This window comes from Schistocerca gregaria, chromosome 2, assembly GCF_023897955.1.
Source record: "Schistocerca gregaria isolate iqSchGreg1 chromosome 2, iqSchGreg1.2, whole genome shotgun sequence".
NCBI lineage: Eukaryota > Metazoa > Arthropoda > Insecta > Orthoptera > Acrididae > Schistocerca > Schistocerca gregaria.
Genome location: NC_064921.1, coordinates 959,968,709 through 959,990,103, shown reverse-complemented (window position 1 = coordinate 959,990,103; position 21,395 = coordinate 959,968,709). Strand labels below are relative to the sequence as shown.

The 21,395-nt window shown below is 38.6% G+C and overlaps 1 protein-coding gene across 1 annotated transcript in view; it reads right to left on the bottom strand.

The window, feature by feature from the left end:
- LOC126335437 (uncharacterized) overlaps positions 1–21,395 on the bottom strand; it is a 93,001-nt gene that overhangs the window by 40,560 nt on the left and 31,046 nt on the right. Inside the window, exons 2-3 of the mRNA XM_049998719.1 lie at positions 16,119–16,268; positions 59–170 (exon numbers count right to left, since the gene is read on the bottom strand). Coding sequence (XP_049854676.1) covers positions 59–170; positions 16,119–16,268 — 262 coding nt within the window. The remainder of the gene's footprint in view (positions 1–58; positions 171–16,118; positions 16,269–21,395) is intronic.

Here is a 21,395-nt window from a genome sequence, read left to right as displayed (position 1 = left end):
ACTCATTTACTTGCACTTAAGAATACATAGTAATGGCTATAATTCATTTTCAACTTACTCTGAGAGGACTGTGATATCTGGGAAGGTTGGACATCTGGTACAGTGACATCTTGGTGACTGGACTCCTCGAAGACATCAATATCCATTTCTTCGAGACCGGAGTCTGGTGGCTGATAATGGGCAACACATTTCATTTAACGTAGCCAAGTATTTAGAAACATATACTTTATTATGTCACTAAACAAACTTCCCTTTTCAGCAAAGGTTTCAAGTTCTCTGTTTCTGTTCACACTACTACGACACAACACCAAGGCTGGTTACAAGCGCCCCCCCCCCCTTTTTTTCCAGCTAGGGACAGGATCAATATAAAACAGCACCACCTAGGCTTTTCTACAGCCAAATTAATTTCAATTAATTTATTCAGAAACAATATGATCAAAGTATGTAACAGCAATAAGAAAGCACAATATATCTCTGATGTACAGTGTATTTCATGATGAAGTGTTCTAAGTATGCCAAAAGTTTACATTATTCCTGCAGCAAGCACATAAAAATCATTTGCAAAAGGATTTGCCAATCTTTTGTACACCAGGCTGCTGATTTATCATGTAATTACGTTACAATATGATTACATACTTAAAAACTAAAAGAGACTTGAAAATGAATTTGAAGATATGTGAAAATTTCCTGATTTTTCTACAAAATCACTATATATGAGGGCAAAGCACAACCAGAAAAGCAAAAACCAGTTATAAATGTGCAGATCACAAAATTCCAAAGAGAATGACACTGCAAATACCAGCCATGGACATAAAACTATGATCCATAGTGCCATAAGAGTGGGTAACCCAAGTACATTTGGACTTACCATGTGAATCAGGATGAAGTACAGATGTAACTGCTGATGAGATGGAGTGTACAAAGAAAATACACCCAGATCCACTGGACCTACTTGGCAATTCCCATACAGGCTGACAACTAGATAAAAATGCTCATTTTCAATGTATCGTAACACATTGATAAATTTAAGGAAAAACTGCAGCAGTATCAGAAACCCCCTATATTTTATGTTTTAAAGCCCAGTTTTTGTGATGGCCATGAACATCCAGTCTATCTCTGTAACATCTCCATATGGTGCCTTCTGCCTGTCTGGAAAGCTGTCTGTGAGGGAGATGTTGAGCTCACAAAAATTGTGACAGTAGTATTATGCATCACCGAACTTGAGTTTAAGACTTTCTCATTACAGTATAAACATATATCATAATGTGACAGCTTTGGGAAGCAAGTACAATAGATAGCTAACAGCAGGTGTGAGTCAAAACCAGAAGATGGAGACAGTGGGACTGTTTATAAACCAAGTGTGTGATCTGCCTATCTGGGCAAGCTGTCATACTTTTACGCAACAGCCACCAAAAAAGTTTTGATAATTTAAAATACTTTGTTACCTAGATGTGTCAAAATGTGTAAAGATAATTAACCTTGAGTTTGAACTTCCTCAGTTCAACTGTTTCATAAAAATTTAAGTTTTAAGAAAGTTTTACATACTCTGAAATCTGAACATACGAAGTTGAAATTTTAATAGGGCAGTGTTTTGGTGTACTAGATAAAGTTTTTGTAGAGTTATTTTAAATATTTTCCGAGTTATTGATGATTTACTGAAATTTCACATCTACTGAAATTTGGAGCTACAGAGCTGAAATTGTAATAGTATGTGTGTTAAAAAAAAAAAAAAAAAAAAAAAAAAAAAAAAAAAAAAAAAAAGTTTAGAAGTTTGTTGTTTGTTGTGTTATGGGCAATATTTTCCAGGTTTTCCCAAAGTTGTTAAATCTGGCCTAGAATACCATAAACTGAAACAAATGATGTACCCTTCAGAACTAAATAATAACCTAGCTATTACAGCACCATATTCTGTCTATAAAATCAAAAAAGTACCAAATTTCAAGTGAACTGATCTGTACAGCGAAAACTGAAAGCACACTTCTAGTTCGAAAGTTGTATAAGCCATATTCATTAAAATAGAGAAAAAATTTAAACACAGTATATCCTTTAAGCATCTGCCTATTGTAGGAAAAATTAGGAAGCACATATTATTACAACAGGGAGAGCTAATTATAAATTTAATGGAGCAAGTAGGGTGCTTTCCAAGTATGTTCTGTTTGTTGCATGCACTGCTGGAATATAATTATATAAGCAATCCCAGTAGAGCATTCAGAGACAGTGTGTCACATTCAGTCACGGAATCAGTGTTGGTCAGTTGGAACCTTGCAATGTATTTGTTTGTGACAGGGGTTGCAACTGTGAGTGTGAGTCTCGAATAGCTCTATACAACAGAACTTTGTGAAAGACTATGGTAATATTTAACTGGTACTGAATTTCTGTGTGTACGTTACACAAATATTTGCCTCATTCACTGTAGTTTAGCAAGATTTTGTGTGCCATTCATATCCAGAAACAAAGTAGAGCACTAAACTTCCCACTTCTAGAAAAATTAAACATTTGCCTCTCAACAAAGAGTTCCGGTATTTTATGAATGACAACAATGTTGCTATCATAAGCAGAAATAAATTTTCTCTCTTTTTGTCTTGAGTTGGGTAGGTTGGACCAACTTACTAGAAAAGGCTAATTGTACTGCCTTACAGAATGGAAGTGATCATCTTGTAAAATCTGTTTATTGTATATTAAAGCCTCAAGTCAGGCATCCTTAGGCTGCAATACATAATAAGAAGCAATTTAATAGTGTAGTTCATAGTCTGTACTGTGATTTCATGGGTATTTACACATCTACACTCAGTGGATATTTAAAAAAAATCATCAATGATTTTTTGGAAAAGTATACCCTTTAGAACAGTATTTTCAAGGGCCTACGACACACACACTGAATCTAGTTCTGTTCCCAGAGTACAAACTACTTCAGAACAATATTGCCTTTAAACATGTAAAGTGACTGGAGAATGCTCTTAGAGCAACTGAATGCAGCCTAGTGAGGAGTTGTACAATAATTTCTGAATGATTGAGTATTTCAGACACTTAAGAATGATGCTTGATACACAAGCACACATTGTATTCCATCACCATCGAGGTACGAAGCACCCTGAGTACGAAGATAAGAGTTTTGCAGCATTCAGTCATCTGACTGGTTTGGTGTGACCCGCCATGAGTTCCTCACCTGTGTCAACCTCTTCATCTCAGATTAGCACTTGCAACTACGTCCTCAATTATTTGCTGATTAAACTCCAATCTCTGTCATCCTCTACAGTACCATGGAGGTTATTCCACGGCGTCTTAACAGATGCCCTACCATCCTGTCTTTTCTTCCTGCCAGTGTTTCCATTTATTCCTTTCCTCACTGACACTGTAAAGAACCTCCAGACTGCATATCTTATCAGTCCACTTTACTTTCAACATTCTTTTCTTAGCACCACATCTCAAATGCTTCGATTCTCTTCTTTTAAGGTTTTCCCACAGTCCATGTTTCACTACCATACAATGCTGTACTCCAAACATATATTCTCTGAAATTTCTTCCTCAAATGAAGGCCTATGTTTCATATTAGCAGACTTCTCTTGGCCAGGAATGCCTTTACTCCCTGTGATAGTCTGCTTTTTATGTCCTCCTTGCTCTGTCCATTGTGGGTTATTTTGCTGCCTAGCATAGCAGAATTCCTTAATTTCATCTGCTTCATGATCATCAATCCTGATTTCAAGATTCTCACTATTCTCATTACTTTCATCTTTCTTTGATTTACTCTCAATCCACAATCTTAAGACAGTTCATTCCATTCAGCAGATGTGGTAATTCTTCTTCACTTACACTGAGCATAGCAATGTCATCAGTAAATCTTATCACTGATAGATATTCTGTCACCTTGAATTTTAATTCCACTCTTGATGCTTTCTTTTATTTACATCTTTGCCTCTTTGATGTATATATTGAACAGAAGGGGCGAAAGGCTACATCCCTGTCTTACAGCCTATCTAATCTGAGCATTTCGTTCTTGCTCTTCCACTCTTATTGTCCCCTCTTGGCTCTTGTACATCCTGAGTATTAACCATCATTCCCTGTAGCCTATGGTTATTTTTCTCAGAATTTTGAACATCTTGCACCATTGTTGAAGGCATTTTCCTGGTTGACAAATCCCATGAACGTGACTTGACTTCTGTTTAGTCTTGCTTCCATTATCAAACATACTGTCAGAACTGCCTCTCTGGGGTCCTTAACTTTGCTGAAGTCAAGCTGATCATCATCTAACATATCCTCAGTTTTCTTTTTCATTATTCTGTATATTATTCTTGTCAGCAACTTGGATCAGTGACTGTAAAGCTGACTGCACAATAATTCTTGCACTTGTCAGCTGTTGCACTCTTTTAGAACTGTGTGGACGATGTTTTTACGAAAGTCAGATGGTGTATTGCCAGACTCGTACATTCCACACACCAAACTGAAAACTTATTTTGCTGTCATTTGCCACAGTGATTTTAGAAATTCTGATGGAAAGTAACCTGTGTCTTCTGCCTTATATGATCTTAAGTATTTGAAAGATTTTTTTTTAAATTCTGATTCTAATACTGGATCCACTGTGTCTTTTGTATCGAATCTTGTTCCTTCTTCTATCAAGTCACCAGACAAATCTTTTCCCTCAGAGACCTTCAATGTACTCTTTCCACCTGTCCTCTCCGTCTTCTGCATTTAACAGTGGAATTACCATTGCGCTCTTAACGTTATCACCCTTACTTTTAATTTCACTGAATGTTGAACTGATTTTCCTATATGCTGCATCAGTCCTTGCAATAATCATTTCTTTTTCGATTTCTTCACATTTTTCATGCAGCCACGTCACTTTAGCTTCCCTGCACTTCCGAATTGCGTAATTCCTTAGTGAGTTGTATTTCTGTATCCCTGAATCTCCCTGAACATTTTTGTATTTCCTTCTTTCAATCGTTAAACTCAAGAATTTCTTCTGTTACCCATTGTTCTTCGAAATTACCTTCTTTGTTCCTGTTTTTCTGTCCAACTTCTGTGATTGCTCTTTTTAGAGATGTCCATTTCTCTTCAACTGAACTGCCTCCTGAGCTATTCCTTCTCACAGTATCTATAGCCTTAGAGAACATCAAGCGTATCTCTTCATTCCGTAGTACCTTCGTATCCCACTTTGTGTAATGATTCCTTCACTCTAGCCTCAAACTCCAACCCTGTCCTCATCATTACTAAACTGTGATCCGAGTCTATACCTGCCTCTGGGTACACCTTACAATTCAGTATCTGATTTCAGAATCTCTGTCTGACTATGATGTAATATAACTGAACTCTTCCCATATCCTCTGGCCTTTTCTAAGTATAATTCCTCCTCTTGTCATTCAGAGTATTCGCTATTACTAGCTGATATTTACTGCAGAACTCAGCCTTTCTCATGCCTCATTCCTAGTACCAAGCCCATATTCTTCTGTCACCCATTCTTCTACCAGTTCCCCTACGACAGCATTCCAGTCCTCCATCACTATTAGATTTTTATCTCCCTTTAAGTATCACTTCACCCTTTCAATATCCGCATAAACTTTCTCCATCTCCTCATTTTTTGCTGGCAAGATTGGCATGTGTATCTGAACTATTGTTGGTCACTGGACTGTTCATAGTAACAAAAACTCTGCCCCATCTTTCAATTCATAACAAATCCTACTCCCGTTGCACCATTTTCTACTGCTGTTGATATTATCCTATAGTTGTCCAATGAGAAATTCTTTTCTTCTTTCCATTTTACTTCAATAACCCCCTCCCCCCATTATATATCAACTAAGCCACTGCACTCCCCTTTACAGATTTTCTAGCTTCCCTACCACGTTTAAACTGCTGGCATTGCATGCCCCAACTTGTAGAACATTAGCCTTTCATTGGTTATTCAATCTTTTTTCTCATGGTCATCTCCCTCTTGATAGACCCTTCCTGGAGATCTGAGCGGGGAACAGAGTGATCATCAAGACACCTTCCCAATTACAGGTCACAGGTCCTGTGGATACACAATGTGTGCCTTTAAAGCAGTGGCTTCCAATGCCTCCTGCATCCTCTTGCCATTAACCATTGCTCATTCTTGTGGTTTTTAGGGACAGTTTCCCACCCGAAGGGCAAGAGTGTGCTCTGAACCTCTGTCCGCTCCTTCGCCCTCTCTGACACAGTCATTGGCTGAATGAGGGTGACTTCTTATGCTGGAAGCCTTTGGCCACTGTTGCTGATGATTTTTTAATCAAAATTTAAGCAGTGGCAGGATTGAACCACGGACTGAAGATGTTTTGATTATGAATAAAAGACACTACCGTTAGATCATGAGTTACACACTTAATGAATTGGAAATTACTCACGATCAACTAGTTCCATATATTCTGTTAAATCAATGTTTATCTGGTACATAGTTTGCAACCATGGACCTTGCCGTTGGTGGGGTGGCTTGCGTGCCTCAGCGATACAGATAGCCATACCGTAGGTACAACCACAACGGAGGGATATCTGTTGAGAGGCCAGACAAACGTGTGCTTCCTGAAGAGGGGCAGCAGCCTTTTCAGTAGTTGCAAGGGCAACAGTCTGGATGATTGACTGATCTGGCCTTTTAACAATAACCAAAACGGCCTTGTTGTGTTGGTACTGCGAACGGCTGAAAGCAAGGGGAAACTACGGCCGTAATTTTTCCTGAGGGCATGCAGCTTTACTGTATGATTAAATGATGATGGCGTCCTCTTGGGTAAAATAGTCTGGAGGTAAAATAGTCCCCCATTCGGATCTCCGGGCGGGGACTACTCAAGAGGATGTCGTTATCAGCAGAAAGAAAACTGGCGTTATACGGATTGGAGCGTGGAATGTCAGATCCCTTAATCGGGCAGGTAGGTTAGAAAATTTAAAAAGGGAAATGGATAGGTTAAAGTTAGATATAGTGGGAATCAGTGAAGTTCGGTGGCAGGAGGAACAAGACTTCTGGTCAGGTGACTACAGGGTTATAAACACAAAATCAAGTAGGGGTAATGCAGGAGTAGGTTTAATAATGAATAGAAAAATAGGAATGCGGGTAAGCTACTACAAACAGCATAGTGAACGCATTATTGTGGCCAAGATAGATACGAAGCCCACACCTACTACAGTAGTACAAGTTTATATGCCAACTAGCACTGCAGATGGCGAAGAAATTGAAGAAATGTATGATGAAATAAAAGAAATTATTCAGGTAGTGAAGGGAGACGAAAATTTAATAGTCATGGGCGACTGGAATTCGAGTGCAGGAAAAGGGAGAGAAGGAAACGTAGTAGGTGAATATGGATTGGGGCTAAGAAATGAAAGAGGAAGCCGCCTAGTAGAATTTTGTACAGAGCACAACTTAATCATAGGTAACACTTGGTTTAAGAATCATGAAAGAAGGTTGTATACGTGGAAGAACTCTGGAGATACTAAAAGGTATCAGATAGATTATATAATGTAAGACAGAGATTTAGGAACCAGCTTTTAAATTGTAAGACATTTCCAGGGGCAGATGTGGACTCCGACCACAATCTATTGGTTATGACCTGTAGATTAAAACTGAAGAAACTGCAAAAAGGTGGGAATTTAAGGAGATGGGACCTAGACAAACTGAAAGAACCAGTGGTTGTAGAGAGTTTCAGAGAGAGCATAAGGGAACAATGGACAGGAATGGGGGAAAGAAATACAGTAGAAGAAGAATGGGTAGCTATGAGGGATGAAGTAGTGAAGGCAGCAGAGGATCAAGTAGGTACAAAGACAAGGGCTAGTAGAAATCCTTGGGTAACAGAAGAAATATTGAATTTAATTGATGAAAGGAGAAAATATAAAAATGCAGTAAATGAAGCATGCAAAAAAGAATACAAACGTCTCAAAAATGAGATCGACAGGAAATGCAAAATGGCTAAGCAGGGATGGCTAGAGGACAAATGTAAGGATGTAGAGGCTTATCTCACTAGGGGTAAGATAGATACTGCCTACAGGAAAATTAAAGAGACCTTTTGAGAAAAAGAGATCCACTTGTGTGAATATCAAGAGCTCAGATGGAAACCCAGTTCTAAGCAAAGAAGGGAAAGCAGGAAGGTGGAAGGAGTATATAGAGGGTCTATACAAGGGCGATGTACTTGAGGACAATATTATGGAAATGGAAGAGGATGTAGATGAAGACGAAATGGGAGATACGATATTGCGTGAAGAGTTTGACAGAGCACTGAAAGACCTAAGTCGAAACAAGGCCCCCGGAGTAGACAACATCCCATTAGAACTACTGAGAGCCTTGGGAGAGCCAGTCCTGACAAAACTCTACCATCTGGTGAGCAAGATGTATGAGACAGGCCAAATACCCTCAGACTTCAAGAAGAATATAATAATTCCAATCCCAAAGAAAGCAGGTGTTGACAGATGTGAAAATTACCGAACTATCAGTTTAATAAGTCACAGCTGCAAAATACTAACACGAATTCTTTACAGACGAATGGAAAAACTAGCAGAAGCCAACCTCGGGGAAGATCAGTTTGGATTCCCTAGAAATACTGGAACATTTGAGGCAATACTGACCTTACGCCTTATCTTAGAGGAAAGATTAAGGAAAGGCAAACCTACCTTCCTAGCATTTGTAGAATTAGAGAAAGCTTTTGACAATGTTGACTGGAATACTCTCTTTCAAATTCTAAAGGTGGCAGGGGTAAAATACAGGGAGCGAAAGGCGATTTACAATTTGTACAGAAACCAGATGGCAGTTATAAGAGTCGAGGGAGATGAAAGGGAAGCAGTGGTTGGGAAGGGAGTGAGACAGGGTTGTAGCCTCTCCCCGATGTTATTCAATCTGTATATTGAGCAAGCGGTAAAGGAAACAAAAGAAAAATTCGGAGTAGGTATTAAAAACCATGGAGAAAAAATAAAAACTTTGAGGTTCGCCAATGACATTGTAATTCTGTCAGAGACAGCAAAGGACTTGGAAGAGCAGTTGAATGGAATGGACAGTGTCTTGAAAGGAGGATATAAGATGAACATCAACAAAAGCAAAACGAGGATAATGGAATGTAGTCAAATTAAGTCGGGTGATGCTGAGGGAATTACATTAGGAAGTGAGACACTTTAAGTAGTAAAGGAGTTTTGCTATTTGGGGAGCAAAATAACTGATGATGGTCGAAGTAGAGAGGATATAAAATGTAGACTGGCAATGGCAAGGAAAGCGTTTCTGAAGAAGAGAAATTTGTTAACATCGAGTATAGATTTAGGTGTCAGGAAGTCATTTCTGAAAGTATTTGTATGGAGTGTAGCCATGTATAGAAGTGAAACGTGGATGATAAATAGTTTGCACAAGAAGAGAATAGACACTTTCGAAATGTGGTGCTACAGAAGAATGCTGAAGATTGGATGGGTAGATCACATAACTAATGAGGAAGTGTTGAACAGGGTTGGGGAGAAGAGAAGTTTGTGGCACAACTTGACCAGAAGAAGGGATCGGTTGGTAGGATATGTTCTGAGGCATCAAGGGATCACCAATTTAGTATTGGAGGGCAGTGTGGAGGGCAAAAATCGTAGAGGGAGACCAAGAGATGAATACACTAAGCAGATTCAGAAGGATGTAGGTTGCAGCAGGTACTGGGAGATGATGAAGCTTGCACAGGATAGAGTAGCATGGAGAGCTGCATCAAACCAGTCTCTGGACTGAAGACCACAACAACAACAGTTTGCAAGTTGCAACCCTAACATCCAGATTACACTTTTAATAGTAATGTGGACAGCAATTTTCTGTGTCACTTCCTGGTTAACATGTGGTATTATCAATGACTAACACACTGCCTACTTATTATGTAACACCATCTTATGGGAGTATGACTTTTCATATGTTGATGGAGTACTTTGAAAACGTTCCTTTGCCACCAAGACCAGATTATATCTACTTGCAATTAACTGGAGCTTCCACACGTTCCTCACAGTCAGCAATACTTTTCCTCAGTAGAGGTTGTATTTGTGATGGTGTTGCGTAGCCACCAGTCACTCAACTCAACTAGTCTATTGGACATGGGGTTGATGACCCAAGCCTATACACAAAAAGTACAGAGTAGCAGTTGGATTCTTATGTTTCACATGAAAATTCTCATGTTAAAGAAGAATTCAGAGCCCACTCAATCATCAGAGAATGAATTCTCATATTACATACAGAGTATATATCACAATGATTGTGTGTACTATATACAACTGTAGTTTATAGGATCAAATATCATTTTATAATAATAAATTCAGTGTTGTTTTACATCAGTCAACATCTCACTCAGTATCCACAAACTAAATAGCGGACAACCAGCACACCATGCATCTTGATCTTTTTGCAGCTTAATAAATCATCCATCAAATTTAAAGAGTGCAGCCACAAAACTTTTATTCTTCTTTTGCTAGAATTTTGGCTGTATATCTTCGGGTCATCTTCAGAGTGTGTCAAATGAAGCTACAGTAGTTGTTCCATTATTTTAAACCAAAGGAAACATAAGTGTCATAATGTTGATTGATAGCAAAGAATATGTATCAATTGAGTCTATGGCTACGTCGTCAATCTATGCCGGGATATTGATGAGTCACTATTAGCTGCATTGTAGTGACATCTTTGTATGATTATGAAAGAAAGTGCTGGATTCCATGATTTATCTACATTTAATCTTTGTTAATAAAAGTTTTCGCCAAAGACATTACTATAGTGCAGCTAATAATGACAAACTGATATTCCAGTATGGATTGACCATACAGCCACAGATTGAATTTATGCATACTCTTTGCTGCCAATCCACATCTCTGGCACTCATGTTTTCTATGGTTTAAAATGACAGAACAAGTACTGTAGCTTCAGTTGTCACACATTGAAGTTGGCTGGCAGATGTGTGGTTGAAATACAAGAAAAAGAAGAAATGAAGTTGCTGCGCTCCACTCCCCAAAATTTAATATATGAATCATTACAAGGTGAAAAAAATCAAGATGCATATCAAGTACCTCTTTGATGAGGAGAGAGGGTCCAGATTTCGACGACTGGCTAAGTTATGACATTCACAAGTGAGATTATGGAGCTCTAAGTTTTTAATTAAGATGCCAGAACCATGGTATAATTTCAAAATTTGCCAGATTAGTATATTTTAAAAATCAGTCTCTATGAATAAGATTTTAAGAAAGGCTAGTTCTGTTGCTGCAAAGAGGATACAGTTGTGCAACAGAGAGGAGTGTGGTTTAAGTAATCAGCAAGGCACGATGCTGAATAAACGTCTTCACCTGCTGTGAGTGCTGCCTTTTATGTTTTGACATTGTGGCTTGCAATGTCTTGATTGTCAAGGAGCAGACAAACTCTCCAAGAATGTAAACAGCAATGAACAAAGGGACCTCTAAATGAAGTGTCACTCACTTCTTGTTGAGCCTCCAATGATGATGTTATATTTAATTTATACTGTATCTACTCCAAGTTACAAAGTAGCTACGATCTGTACACCCACTGAACCAAATACAATACAGTCAATGATGAAATGCTGATGCCATTTCATAATTGGAGTGGATATTTTCCCTTCCACCAATAACAGCTGCAAAGGAGAAGAGTTCATGTCTCCCTAGGGCTGTAAATGGTTCTATGGAGATATTGCTTTGCAAGACCTCCACAGAAAGAAGACAATTAACAGTAACTGAGTCACATTAAAGATAAATTAACACACAATACATCAGGTGAAAGATCAAATGTGAGACTCAGCACCCAACACACAAGCAGAGGGTCAAAAACACTTCGAGGGGTACACTGCATAAACTTTGTCAGAATACTCAGATGGTGGTTCTTCCAGCTGATAAAGATAATGTTACTGTTTTAATGTCTCATGACGACAATCATGATAAAATGAATAGTTTATCAAGTGATAGCACTTATCATAAAATCGGTGGAGTTGACACCAACCCTGTGGTAAGGAAGACTACTTTGTTTCTGAATGCTTCCCCCTTTCTGATATAAATTGTGTGAAGATTGAATCAAGTGAAACTGTTCCTTGTGGGCTTTACAGGTTTCCAGAAATCCATACGAAAGATGTTCCTATGCAAAAAATAGTAAGTAACATTGGCTCTTCAAATTATGACATTGCCAAACAAGGACCTCTTGTGGAAAAATGTGCTCATGACACATGCAATTCTATGGACTTTGTTGGCAAACTTAACTCCCTGAGACTAAACAGAATGTGGATTTATTTGTCAGCTTTGATACAGATTCCTTATCCACCAGCTTTCCCACTTTAGAATCCTTATCTCTTATTTGCAAAGGTCAATTATGATGTACTTTATATTTAATAACAAAACTTTTTAACGAGAGTTATGGTGTCGCATTACTGGTCCATTGTCACTTGGTGGTCCATACATTCACGGAGGACTCCGAGGAAAAGGCACAGGTGTCTGTTTGTTTGAAACCAACAGTAATTTTGGAAATATGATGACTGTTTGTAGTGTAGCCACATAGTGACAAATAACAAAATTTTTCAAACCATGTAAATTCTACCATGAAGAATTTCAGTTTACAGTGTAAATCAAAAAGGAGGAATGTGTTCTATTACTGTATTTTTTAATTCATCACAATGATGATGGTACCTTGGACATGCAGTTTACTGGAAGCCAAATCATGTACCTTAATATTTACATGCAAATAACTGACACCATTTATTCCAGGCAACGAGTATCCTTGGAACTTTAGCTTGTAAAATACACAGCACTGCTAATGAGAACAGTCTGCAGTACAACACCCTATACTTACCATTTTTGAAGCAAAGTGGTATTGTCAATAGCGGACACAGAAGACACTATGAATAAAACAAAAATAGAAATAAAGAATGAATAAGAAGTAGCAGAAAGATTTAAACTCATGGCTTTCTTGCTGTATTTAGAAACACGTCATTAAAAGTATGTCGGACCATGACCAAATACGAAGTTAAAGTGATTTTTCACCCTCGGTTGAAGACAGCAGCACTTTTGGGTCCTGTCAAAGATGATTTGCTGTTCTGCATGGCTGGGGTTTACAAGATAACAGAGCACTGATTCTCGGCAAGGAAAAAGTAGTTGTTTGAGTCCTAGTTTAGCACTTAGTTTCCATCTGTCGTGGCTTCATTTGCCTACATACTTTGTTTCTGTTAGCTTTTCATACAGTCTGATGATAGTGGCATAGACATACTTCCTTAAATAAAGATCTTTGTTTTATATATACAAGGCAGTTCAGAAAAGTTGTTTCAAATAGTTATTAAAAAATTACAAGTATATAACTATTGAATAGGATTGGGGAGAAGAGAAGTTTGTGGCACAACTTGACCAGAAGAAGGGATCGGTTGGTAGGACATGTTCTGAGGCATCAAGGGATCACCAATTTAGTATTGGAGGGCAGCGTGGAGGGTAAAAATCGTAGAGGAAGACCAAGAGATGAATACACTAAGCAGATTCAGAAGGATGTAGGTTGCAGTAGGTACTGGGAGATGAAGAAGCTTGCACAGGATAGAGTAGCATGGAGAGCTGCATCAAACCAGTCTCAGGACTGAAGACAACAACAACAAGTATATAAGAATACAAAACTGGAGCAGCGATTTTGTTCTAGTTTTTTGAAGTGAAAGAAGTAATGAAAAATAGGTGTAGCTCAACATACTTTCAAATAGTCAATATTAACTTTCAGATAAATGTACATAAATGCACAAAGTCAACACATATGTACAGGTTTGTGTATGGTGATCATGTCACTATGGTCAGCAGATAAAGAGTACCATTAGAAAGAACCAAGACACTTTTGAAATAAGCAGCAAAGCCCAGGACAATCTAAGACAATGAAGATGAATAATAACTCTGATAAGACTCTCAGTAGCAGATTTCAATTCTGAGAAAAAGTACATAGTTTTCAATACTTTACATTCCCATATCAATAACCATAAGTGAAATAAATGCCTATATATAAAGTACAAAAACATGACAGTATTCATTTAGAAAATTAATGTCTTGCATGATTTTATATCAGAAAATTAAATTTATGATTAGGCCTCCTGCCGCCTCAGGAAGTGAACCATAGACGTTCCAAAGCTGTTTCACAGAGGAAGACCACACTGCAGTTCCTTCTCGAAATCCTCGCACAAACGAAAAAATGGCTGACATCGAAGTAAGTGTCCAAGGAATAGAAAAGCAACTGAAATCACTCAACAGAGGAAAGTCCACTGGACCTGACGGGATATCAATCCGATTCTACACAGAGTACGTGAAAGAACTTGCTCCCCTTCTAACAGCCGTGTACCACGAGTCTCTAGAGGAACGGAAGGTTCCAAATGATTGGAAAAGAGCACAGGTAGTCCCAGTCTTCAAGAAGGATCGTTGAGCTGATGCGCAAAACTATAGGCCTATATCTCTGACATCGATCTGTTGTAGAATTTTAGACCATGTTTTTTGCTCATGTATCATGTCATTTCTGGAAGCCCAGAATCTACTCTGTAGGAATCAACATGGATTCCGGAAACAGCAATCATGTGAGACCCAACTCGCTTTATTTGTTCATGAGACTCAGAAAATATTAGATACAGGCTCCCAGGTAGATGCCATTTTCCTTGACTTCCGGAAGGCGTTCAATACAGTTCTGCACTGTCGCCTGATAAGGTAAGAGCCTACGGAATATCAGACCAGCTGTGTGGCTGGATTGAAGAGTTTTTAGCAAACAGAACACAGCATGTTGTTCTCAATGTAGAGATGTCTACAGATGTTAAGGTAACCTCTGGCGTGTCACAGGAGAGTGTTATGGGACCATTGTTTTTCAAGATATAATTATAAGTGATCTAGTAGATAGTGTAGGAAGTTCCATGCGGCTTTTTGCGGATGATGCTGTAGCATTAGAAAATTGCAGCGAAATGCAGGAAGATCTGCAGTGGATAGGCACTTGGTGTAGGGAGTGGCAACTGACCATTAACATAGACAAATGTAATGTATTGTGAGTACATAGAAAGAAGGATCCTTTATTGTATGATTATATGCTAGCGGAACAAACAGTGGTAGCAATTACTTATGTAAAATACCTGGGAGTATGCGTGCGGAATGATTTGAAGTGGAATGATCATATAAAATTAATTGTCGGTAAGGCGGGTACCAGGTTGAGTTTCATTGGGAGAGTCCTTAGAAAATGTAGTCCATCAACACAGGAGGTGGCTTACAAAACACTCGTTCGACCTATACTTGAGTATTGCTCATCAGTGTGGGATCTGTACCAGGTCGAGTTGACGGAGGAGATACAGAAGATCCAAAGAAGAGCAGCGCGTTTCGTCACAGTGTTATTTGGTAACCGTGATAGCGTTACGGAGATGTTTAGCAAACTCAAGTGGCAGACTCTGCAAGAGAGGCACTCTGCAACACTACAACATGTTGCCAAGTCACTGAGGTGGGTGGGGGACATACTGAACACCTCTTGTAGAATGGATCAGTCATCTGTCCCACCATTATTCTGTCCACCACAGTGCCTGCACAGCATTTCCATAAGTAATATTCATGGATGTGTGCAGTTGTCAACATGCTCCAGTTCCGTAATGAGTGAAAACTGGACACGTGTTCACGGGACTTTTTCAGTTTATTTTCACATTTAGAATCACTTCACAAATTACGCGACATTCATCCTGAGTCACCTGTAATCGTGGCAGACAGAAAAAGGGAGGGGGGGGGGGGGGGGAGGGGAGGCTGGAATGAATGAAGACCAACTGGAAAAAGACAAAGAGGAATACCTGAAAATTAATGGATCGATTATGTGAAGAAGAGTATTAAAGCAATGCAAGTCAGAAGATGGAGAAAAATTATCAGTGATACTTCAGAATGGAGACACTTTGTTGCATAGTATACGAAACGCCCACAGTTATAATGCTATAAGAAGAAAATGGGATGGCCTACACAGTATCTGGAAATGAATCAAGCTGCGCTGAACCTAATACTATGCAAGTTGTTTCATTTAATTACTTTGCGTTGTTCTTATAAGTTCACTCAATTACCTGCCAATGAGAGAACATAAAAATTTTCAATTATTACTTTATGACTACTCCAATTACAAGTAAGTTAAACATGAATATTTTGAGACATGATTGTTTAGTTAAAACCATCTACATTAAACATACCTTCTCTTTACAGTATACTGGTGGTATTTTTGAGGCATATTCCTCTGGAAGGGGTTCCGTCTCTAAGCAAGTCTTCTCAAATATTTCTAAGGCATCTCTCAGTTGAGGACTGAACTCCCATTTGCCCCAAGGCTGTTTCTTGACATTGTCCTGGTGAATGGAAGTTAAGAAAACATCGAAATTAGCAAAACTTGATTGAAATAATCATCCATACACATCAATACATAAACTGTGCTAGAAAGTAAAGCCATGTAGGTTGTTCAGCTGACTAATGGTGAAGGTTTTCTTTCTTAGCACAGTATAGCAACTTTGCTTTGTGAACTGTTTTTTGTATTATTGTATTTGTCCATTGCAGTTGACACTGATGACTGCTTGTCGAGTTTAGTGTCATATTATGTTGTTCGTGACAGGGGGAAATGGGGTGGGTGACACCTGTTGCTGGCTTATAGCCTAACCCACTTAAATACTGCCAAGGGGGCCATCGAAATTAACATTTTCACATAATGGATTTATCACCACAAATAGTTTAATGTGTCATTACTCTACAAATCACCAATGAGAGATTTGTAATTTAACCCTTATGATAGTTTATAGTCTAGTAATTAAGAACAGTCAGACATCTCCTCTCCTCCCCTTGTTGGCCACATGTTGGTGATGAAAACTTCTTTCACTGCCAGAGTTTGAACAGTTATCTCTAGATGAGCATCTTTGTAGTAAGTTGCTCATTGTATATTACTTGGCAGAAGCAGAATACTGGGCACTCTTGTAAGAAGTTTGCTCTCTATTTTAAAGAAACTACAGTAGGTCTAGAAGATGAGTTCAACTCACTATAATTCCACAATCATATGGTGCTGTGTAATAAGAAAGTTCAGTGCACAGAACATCAAAATAATTATGCCTACCATTTTTGTGATACAAAACGTTATGAAGAAGCCCACAGCACTCATGTCCATGAACTATTAGCAAATTTGGGCACATAGCATACTTTTGCACTGATAATCCACAACTGTTGTGATGTGAGGAACATTTCTTCTTTTTCTTACTCCATTGCCTCAAAGACAAAGGTGTTTTACAATAGTATGAGTTAAATTTACTATTTAAAAATAATCACTGAGCGTGATGAAACTACAATAAAGTATTCACGGCACGCCGTCAAAATGTTTTGGTGTCCACAGATAAGAACAAGAGGGCTGTGGAGTGCCTGGAGTCGGAAACATACAACTTTTACAATGAAGAAGTATGATTACAAGCACAGAGAAGAGGAGTAGTGTAACCTCTTATGGATTCATCTGGGATCAAGGTAGCCCTGTGGGTCAACAACAACAACAACAACAACAACAACAACAACAACTGTACAACATGGCAGTTGAGTCTTCACTATTTAGCAAGCACTGGACTGAAAGCGAAGAAGCATCATCCAGTAAATCCAGGTTTTATTCTATGTGGCTTAACATTTCTTTACTGAACAGACTAATACATGGTGGATAACTTCAAGTAACTAGAAAATATTTAAATTTTCATATAATGACTGGTTTCAATGTGTACAGAATTTCATTGAAGACATTTTTGAAGGATTCTGAAAATTAATGTCATAATGCAAACTTTCCCTATTAGTGTCTGCTAGACATGTTGAGAACTAAACAACAGTACAAAAGGAATAGATACTGTAAGAGCAACAGTGCAAGTGTTGCTGAGTACGAAATCTCTAAGCAATATAAATTCCCAAATCCCTGAAATTACAGATGCTAGATTAAGCTTAAACACTGACCAGCCAAAACATATGACCATTGACCTATCAATATAAACCTTTTCAGGCAACAGCAGCATCACATGGCAAGGAGTGGCTGCTATTAATACACATACATGGTGTATCAGTGAGCATGCTGGCCATGTGCAGAATGGAGCAGATGTTGCAATCTGACATTGACTGGAGGCAGATTGTGATGTCCCAGAGACTTGGCACGAGCATTTTGGAAAATGCACAACTTACTGAGTGTTCTAGGAGTAATGTGGTGAGTGTCTTCAATACATAACGAAATCAAGGTGAAATTACATCCAGATGTCACGGGGTTTGGTGGACAACCCTCTTTGCAGATGCTGGACATCGTAGGCTGGGCAGACTGGTAAAACAGGACAGGCAGCGAACTGTGGCGTAACTAACAACAGACTTCAATGTTGGGTAAATTACATGTTTGTCTGAACATACAGTGCACTAAACACTCCTAATGATGGGCCTCCACAGCCAACCACAAATGTATGTGCCAATGTTAACACTATGACACCAGCTTCTATGACTGAAACGGGCACATGACGATCGGCACTGGACGTTGGTGCACTGGCAGAGCCTTGCATGGTTTGATGAATGTCGATACTTTCTTCATCGTGCTGATGGGAGGGTGCCAATCCATTTTCTTCCAGGGGAACAGCTCCTCGACACCTGCACTGTGGGACAGAGACAAGCTTGCAGCCGCTCCATAATGCTCTGGAGAATATTCAAGTGTGCATCCATCAGTCCAGTCACACTTGCACAAGGCACCATGATGGCCAGGGAGTACCGTACACTGGTTGAAATCCACATATACCCCTCATGATGATCATGTTTCCAAAGGGAGTGGCATTTTTCAACAAGCTAATGCGTCAGGCTGGGAGTGTGATGGAGTGCTTCAAGAAACACAATGGTAATAATATAATAATAATAATAATAATAATAATAATAATAATAGCTTTATTCAACATCGAATGGTACACTGCACATGTACAAAGAAACAGCAATGATTAAAGTTATTTGTACAATACGCAAGACACATTCTTCTGAATACGTCATTAATTTACAACAAAATTACAATAAGATGTTTACTGATTTCTATTCACATAATTTCACAAAGCATTTGTTGTTCTTCATATAAGTATGGTACTCTTCTAATGAGTAGAAAGGGTGTTTTACTTAAAATTTCTTAAGTTGATGTTTCAGTTTAATTGTAGGAAGAGCCATGACTGCACTAGGCAGTGCATTAGCTAATTTTATACCTGCGTACTGAGGCCCCCTTTCGTAAAGCTCTGTTCTGTGGCTGCCAATGTAAAATCTTTCTTTATTTCTAGTATTGTATTGGTGGAAATCTGAATAAGTGTTTGGGTGCAGTCTTTTCACAAGCAGTATGGCTTTTAGAATGTATGTGTTTATAACAGTTAACACCTCTGTTTTTGGAAACAAGTTGCGACAAGATTCCCTATATTTTGCTCCACAGATTATTCTCACACCCCTTTTTTGAAGAATGAGTAGCTTATCTAGATTAGCTTCGGTTGTTGCCCCCCAAATTTCAATACCGTAGTTCAAGTGAGAGGAGAAAAGAGCATGGTATGCAGTCTTTAGGACTACGGTGTCTCTACAGAACTTGTTAATAGTACTGATTGCAAATATATTTTTTGACAACTTAGTTGCTAGGGAGTCAATATGTGGTGAGTTCTAACTGATGTACTAGCCCCATCCCCCAACTCACTAGAGCTGAACTCGACTGAAGACATCTGGAATGTGATTTAACACGGCATCAGACCTCATCATCCCTCTCTCCAGAAGTTATTGAAATTAGGTGACTTGTTTGTGCAGATGCAGTGTCAAATCCCTCCAGTGACCTACCAAGACCTCATTGCTTCCATGCCACAACGTGTTGCTACTGTTATCTGTGCCATAGGTATTAGGAAGGTTGTCATTATGTTCTAGCTGATCAGTGCATATTATTGACATTGTAAAACACCATGACTGTATATTAACTTACATATAACTATTGACAACGAACTGGGCACCTCTGAAATATCTTTTTATTTTGATGAAATAGTTTTCAAGCCTCTTCAGGCTCAGATTCAGATGAGATTGTGAGATGATTTGCAACAGATTTACCTTGATGAACACCATTTCAGTTTGCTACAACAGCAGCTGCTTATTACAGACGATTCTGATCACCACCTACAGCAGGGTATTACCTATTACCATGATGCAGTTCATCAGTAAACCCCATAACAAATAAGTTGTAAAGCCCACAGCGGTGGTGTACCTTGAAGCCATTCTAGTGTTTATATATTTCAGGAGAACTACACTTGCCCACACTTCGTAAGTAAAATTCTAAATTTGTACCTATGATAAGCAAGATACTTTACACCAGTGTATGGTGGAGATTACTTTGTGTACCAGTGTCTGTATATGTAACAGGAAGCAATACACTGTTTGATTGCCCTAAGAATAAACTTTCTTGGAATTTTAACAGTAAACATGCCTCTCTTGTAACTCTTTATCTTCTATATTTTATCTGCCAATACTACCAGATAACAGACCAGATTGAGGACCAATGCTAAAGAATCAGTCAACAATGGTTTGATAAGCTATTTCTTTCATGGGAGGACAATTGGAACAGGAAAGGGATTTACTGACAAAGGTACTCTCCACCATATACAGTAAGGTGGCCTGCTGAATAAAAGTAGAGAATTCAAACTTAACTTGTGACGAGTGGACAAGTGTAGTAATACTAGGGATTCTTTCAATGAATCTCACACTTTTCCAAAACTAGTTTTACACAGTTGCGTCACATTAAAGTTTCATCCCTAAATGACAAACAAAATTCCAGTAACCTATTCATTCACTAAATATGTTGCTTCATGAGCAAGTTTAGATTATGTGATAGTTGTTTAATATCTACTACTGCTGACCATTGTCTTCAGATACAAGATATCTGGAATTTCTCATGTACACATTCAAAGAATGAGCGATTCAGTGCCAAAGCTCTTATTACTGTCAATTTCAGACTGAGAAAATAATGATAGCAGACCAGTTATCTTAATCACTTCATTGCATTACTTAATAGTCCTTTCAAAATTACTTTAGGGATCAAAAGCTAAGAAGGAAATAGTGGGGGTGAGGCTCGCGTAGCAGGTATGGCACATATTCAGCCCATCTAAGGAGAAAGTGTGTCCAACCAGCACTATGTTGCGGCAGATGCGCGCGCGTGTGTGCGTGTGCGTGTGTGTGTGTGTGTGTGTCCTTGTCAGTAACTAAAGACTTTTCTTTTTCAACGAGTGGACCCCCTTATCCCTGAAGTATGTGTGTTAATTTTGTTTATCTTTAAAATGATTCTGCAAACCGAGAAGCATTAACAACTGTGATATTATAATCATCACCCACAACCCTTATGATGAACAGTAATCCAGTGTGAAATGGTTCTTAGTATAGACATTATTTACCACTAATGAATGAAAAATCTACATGAAGACTTAATCAGAACTGTCAGT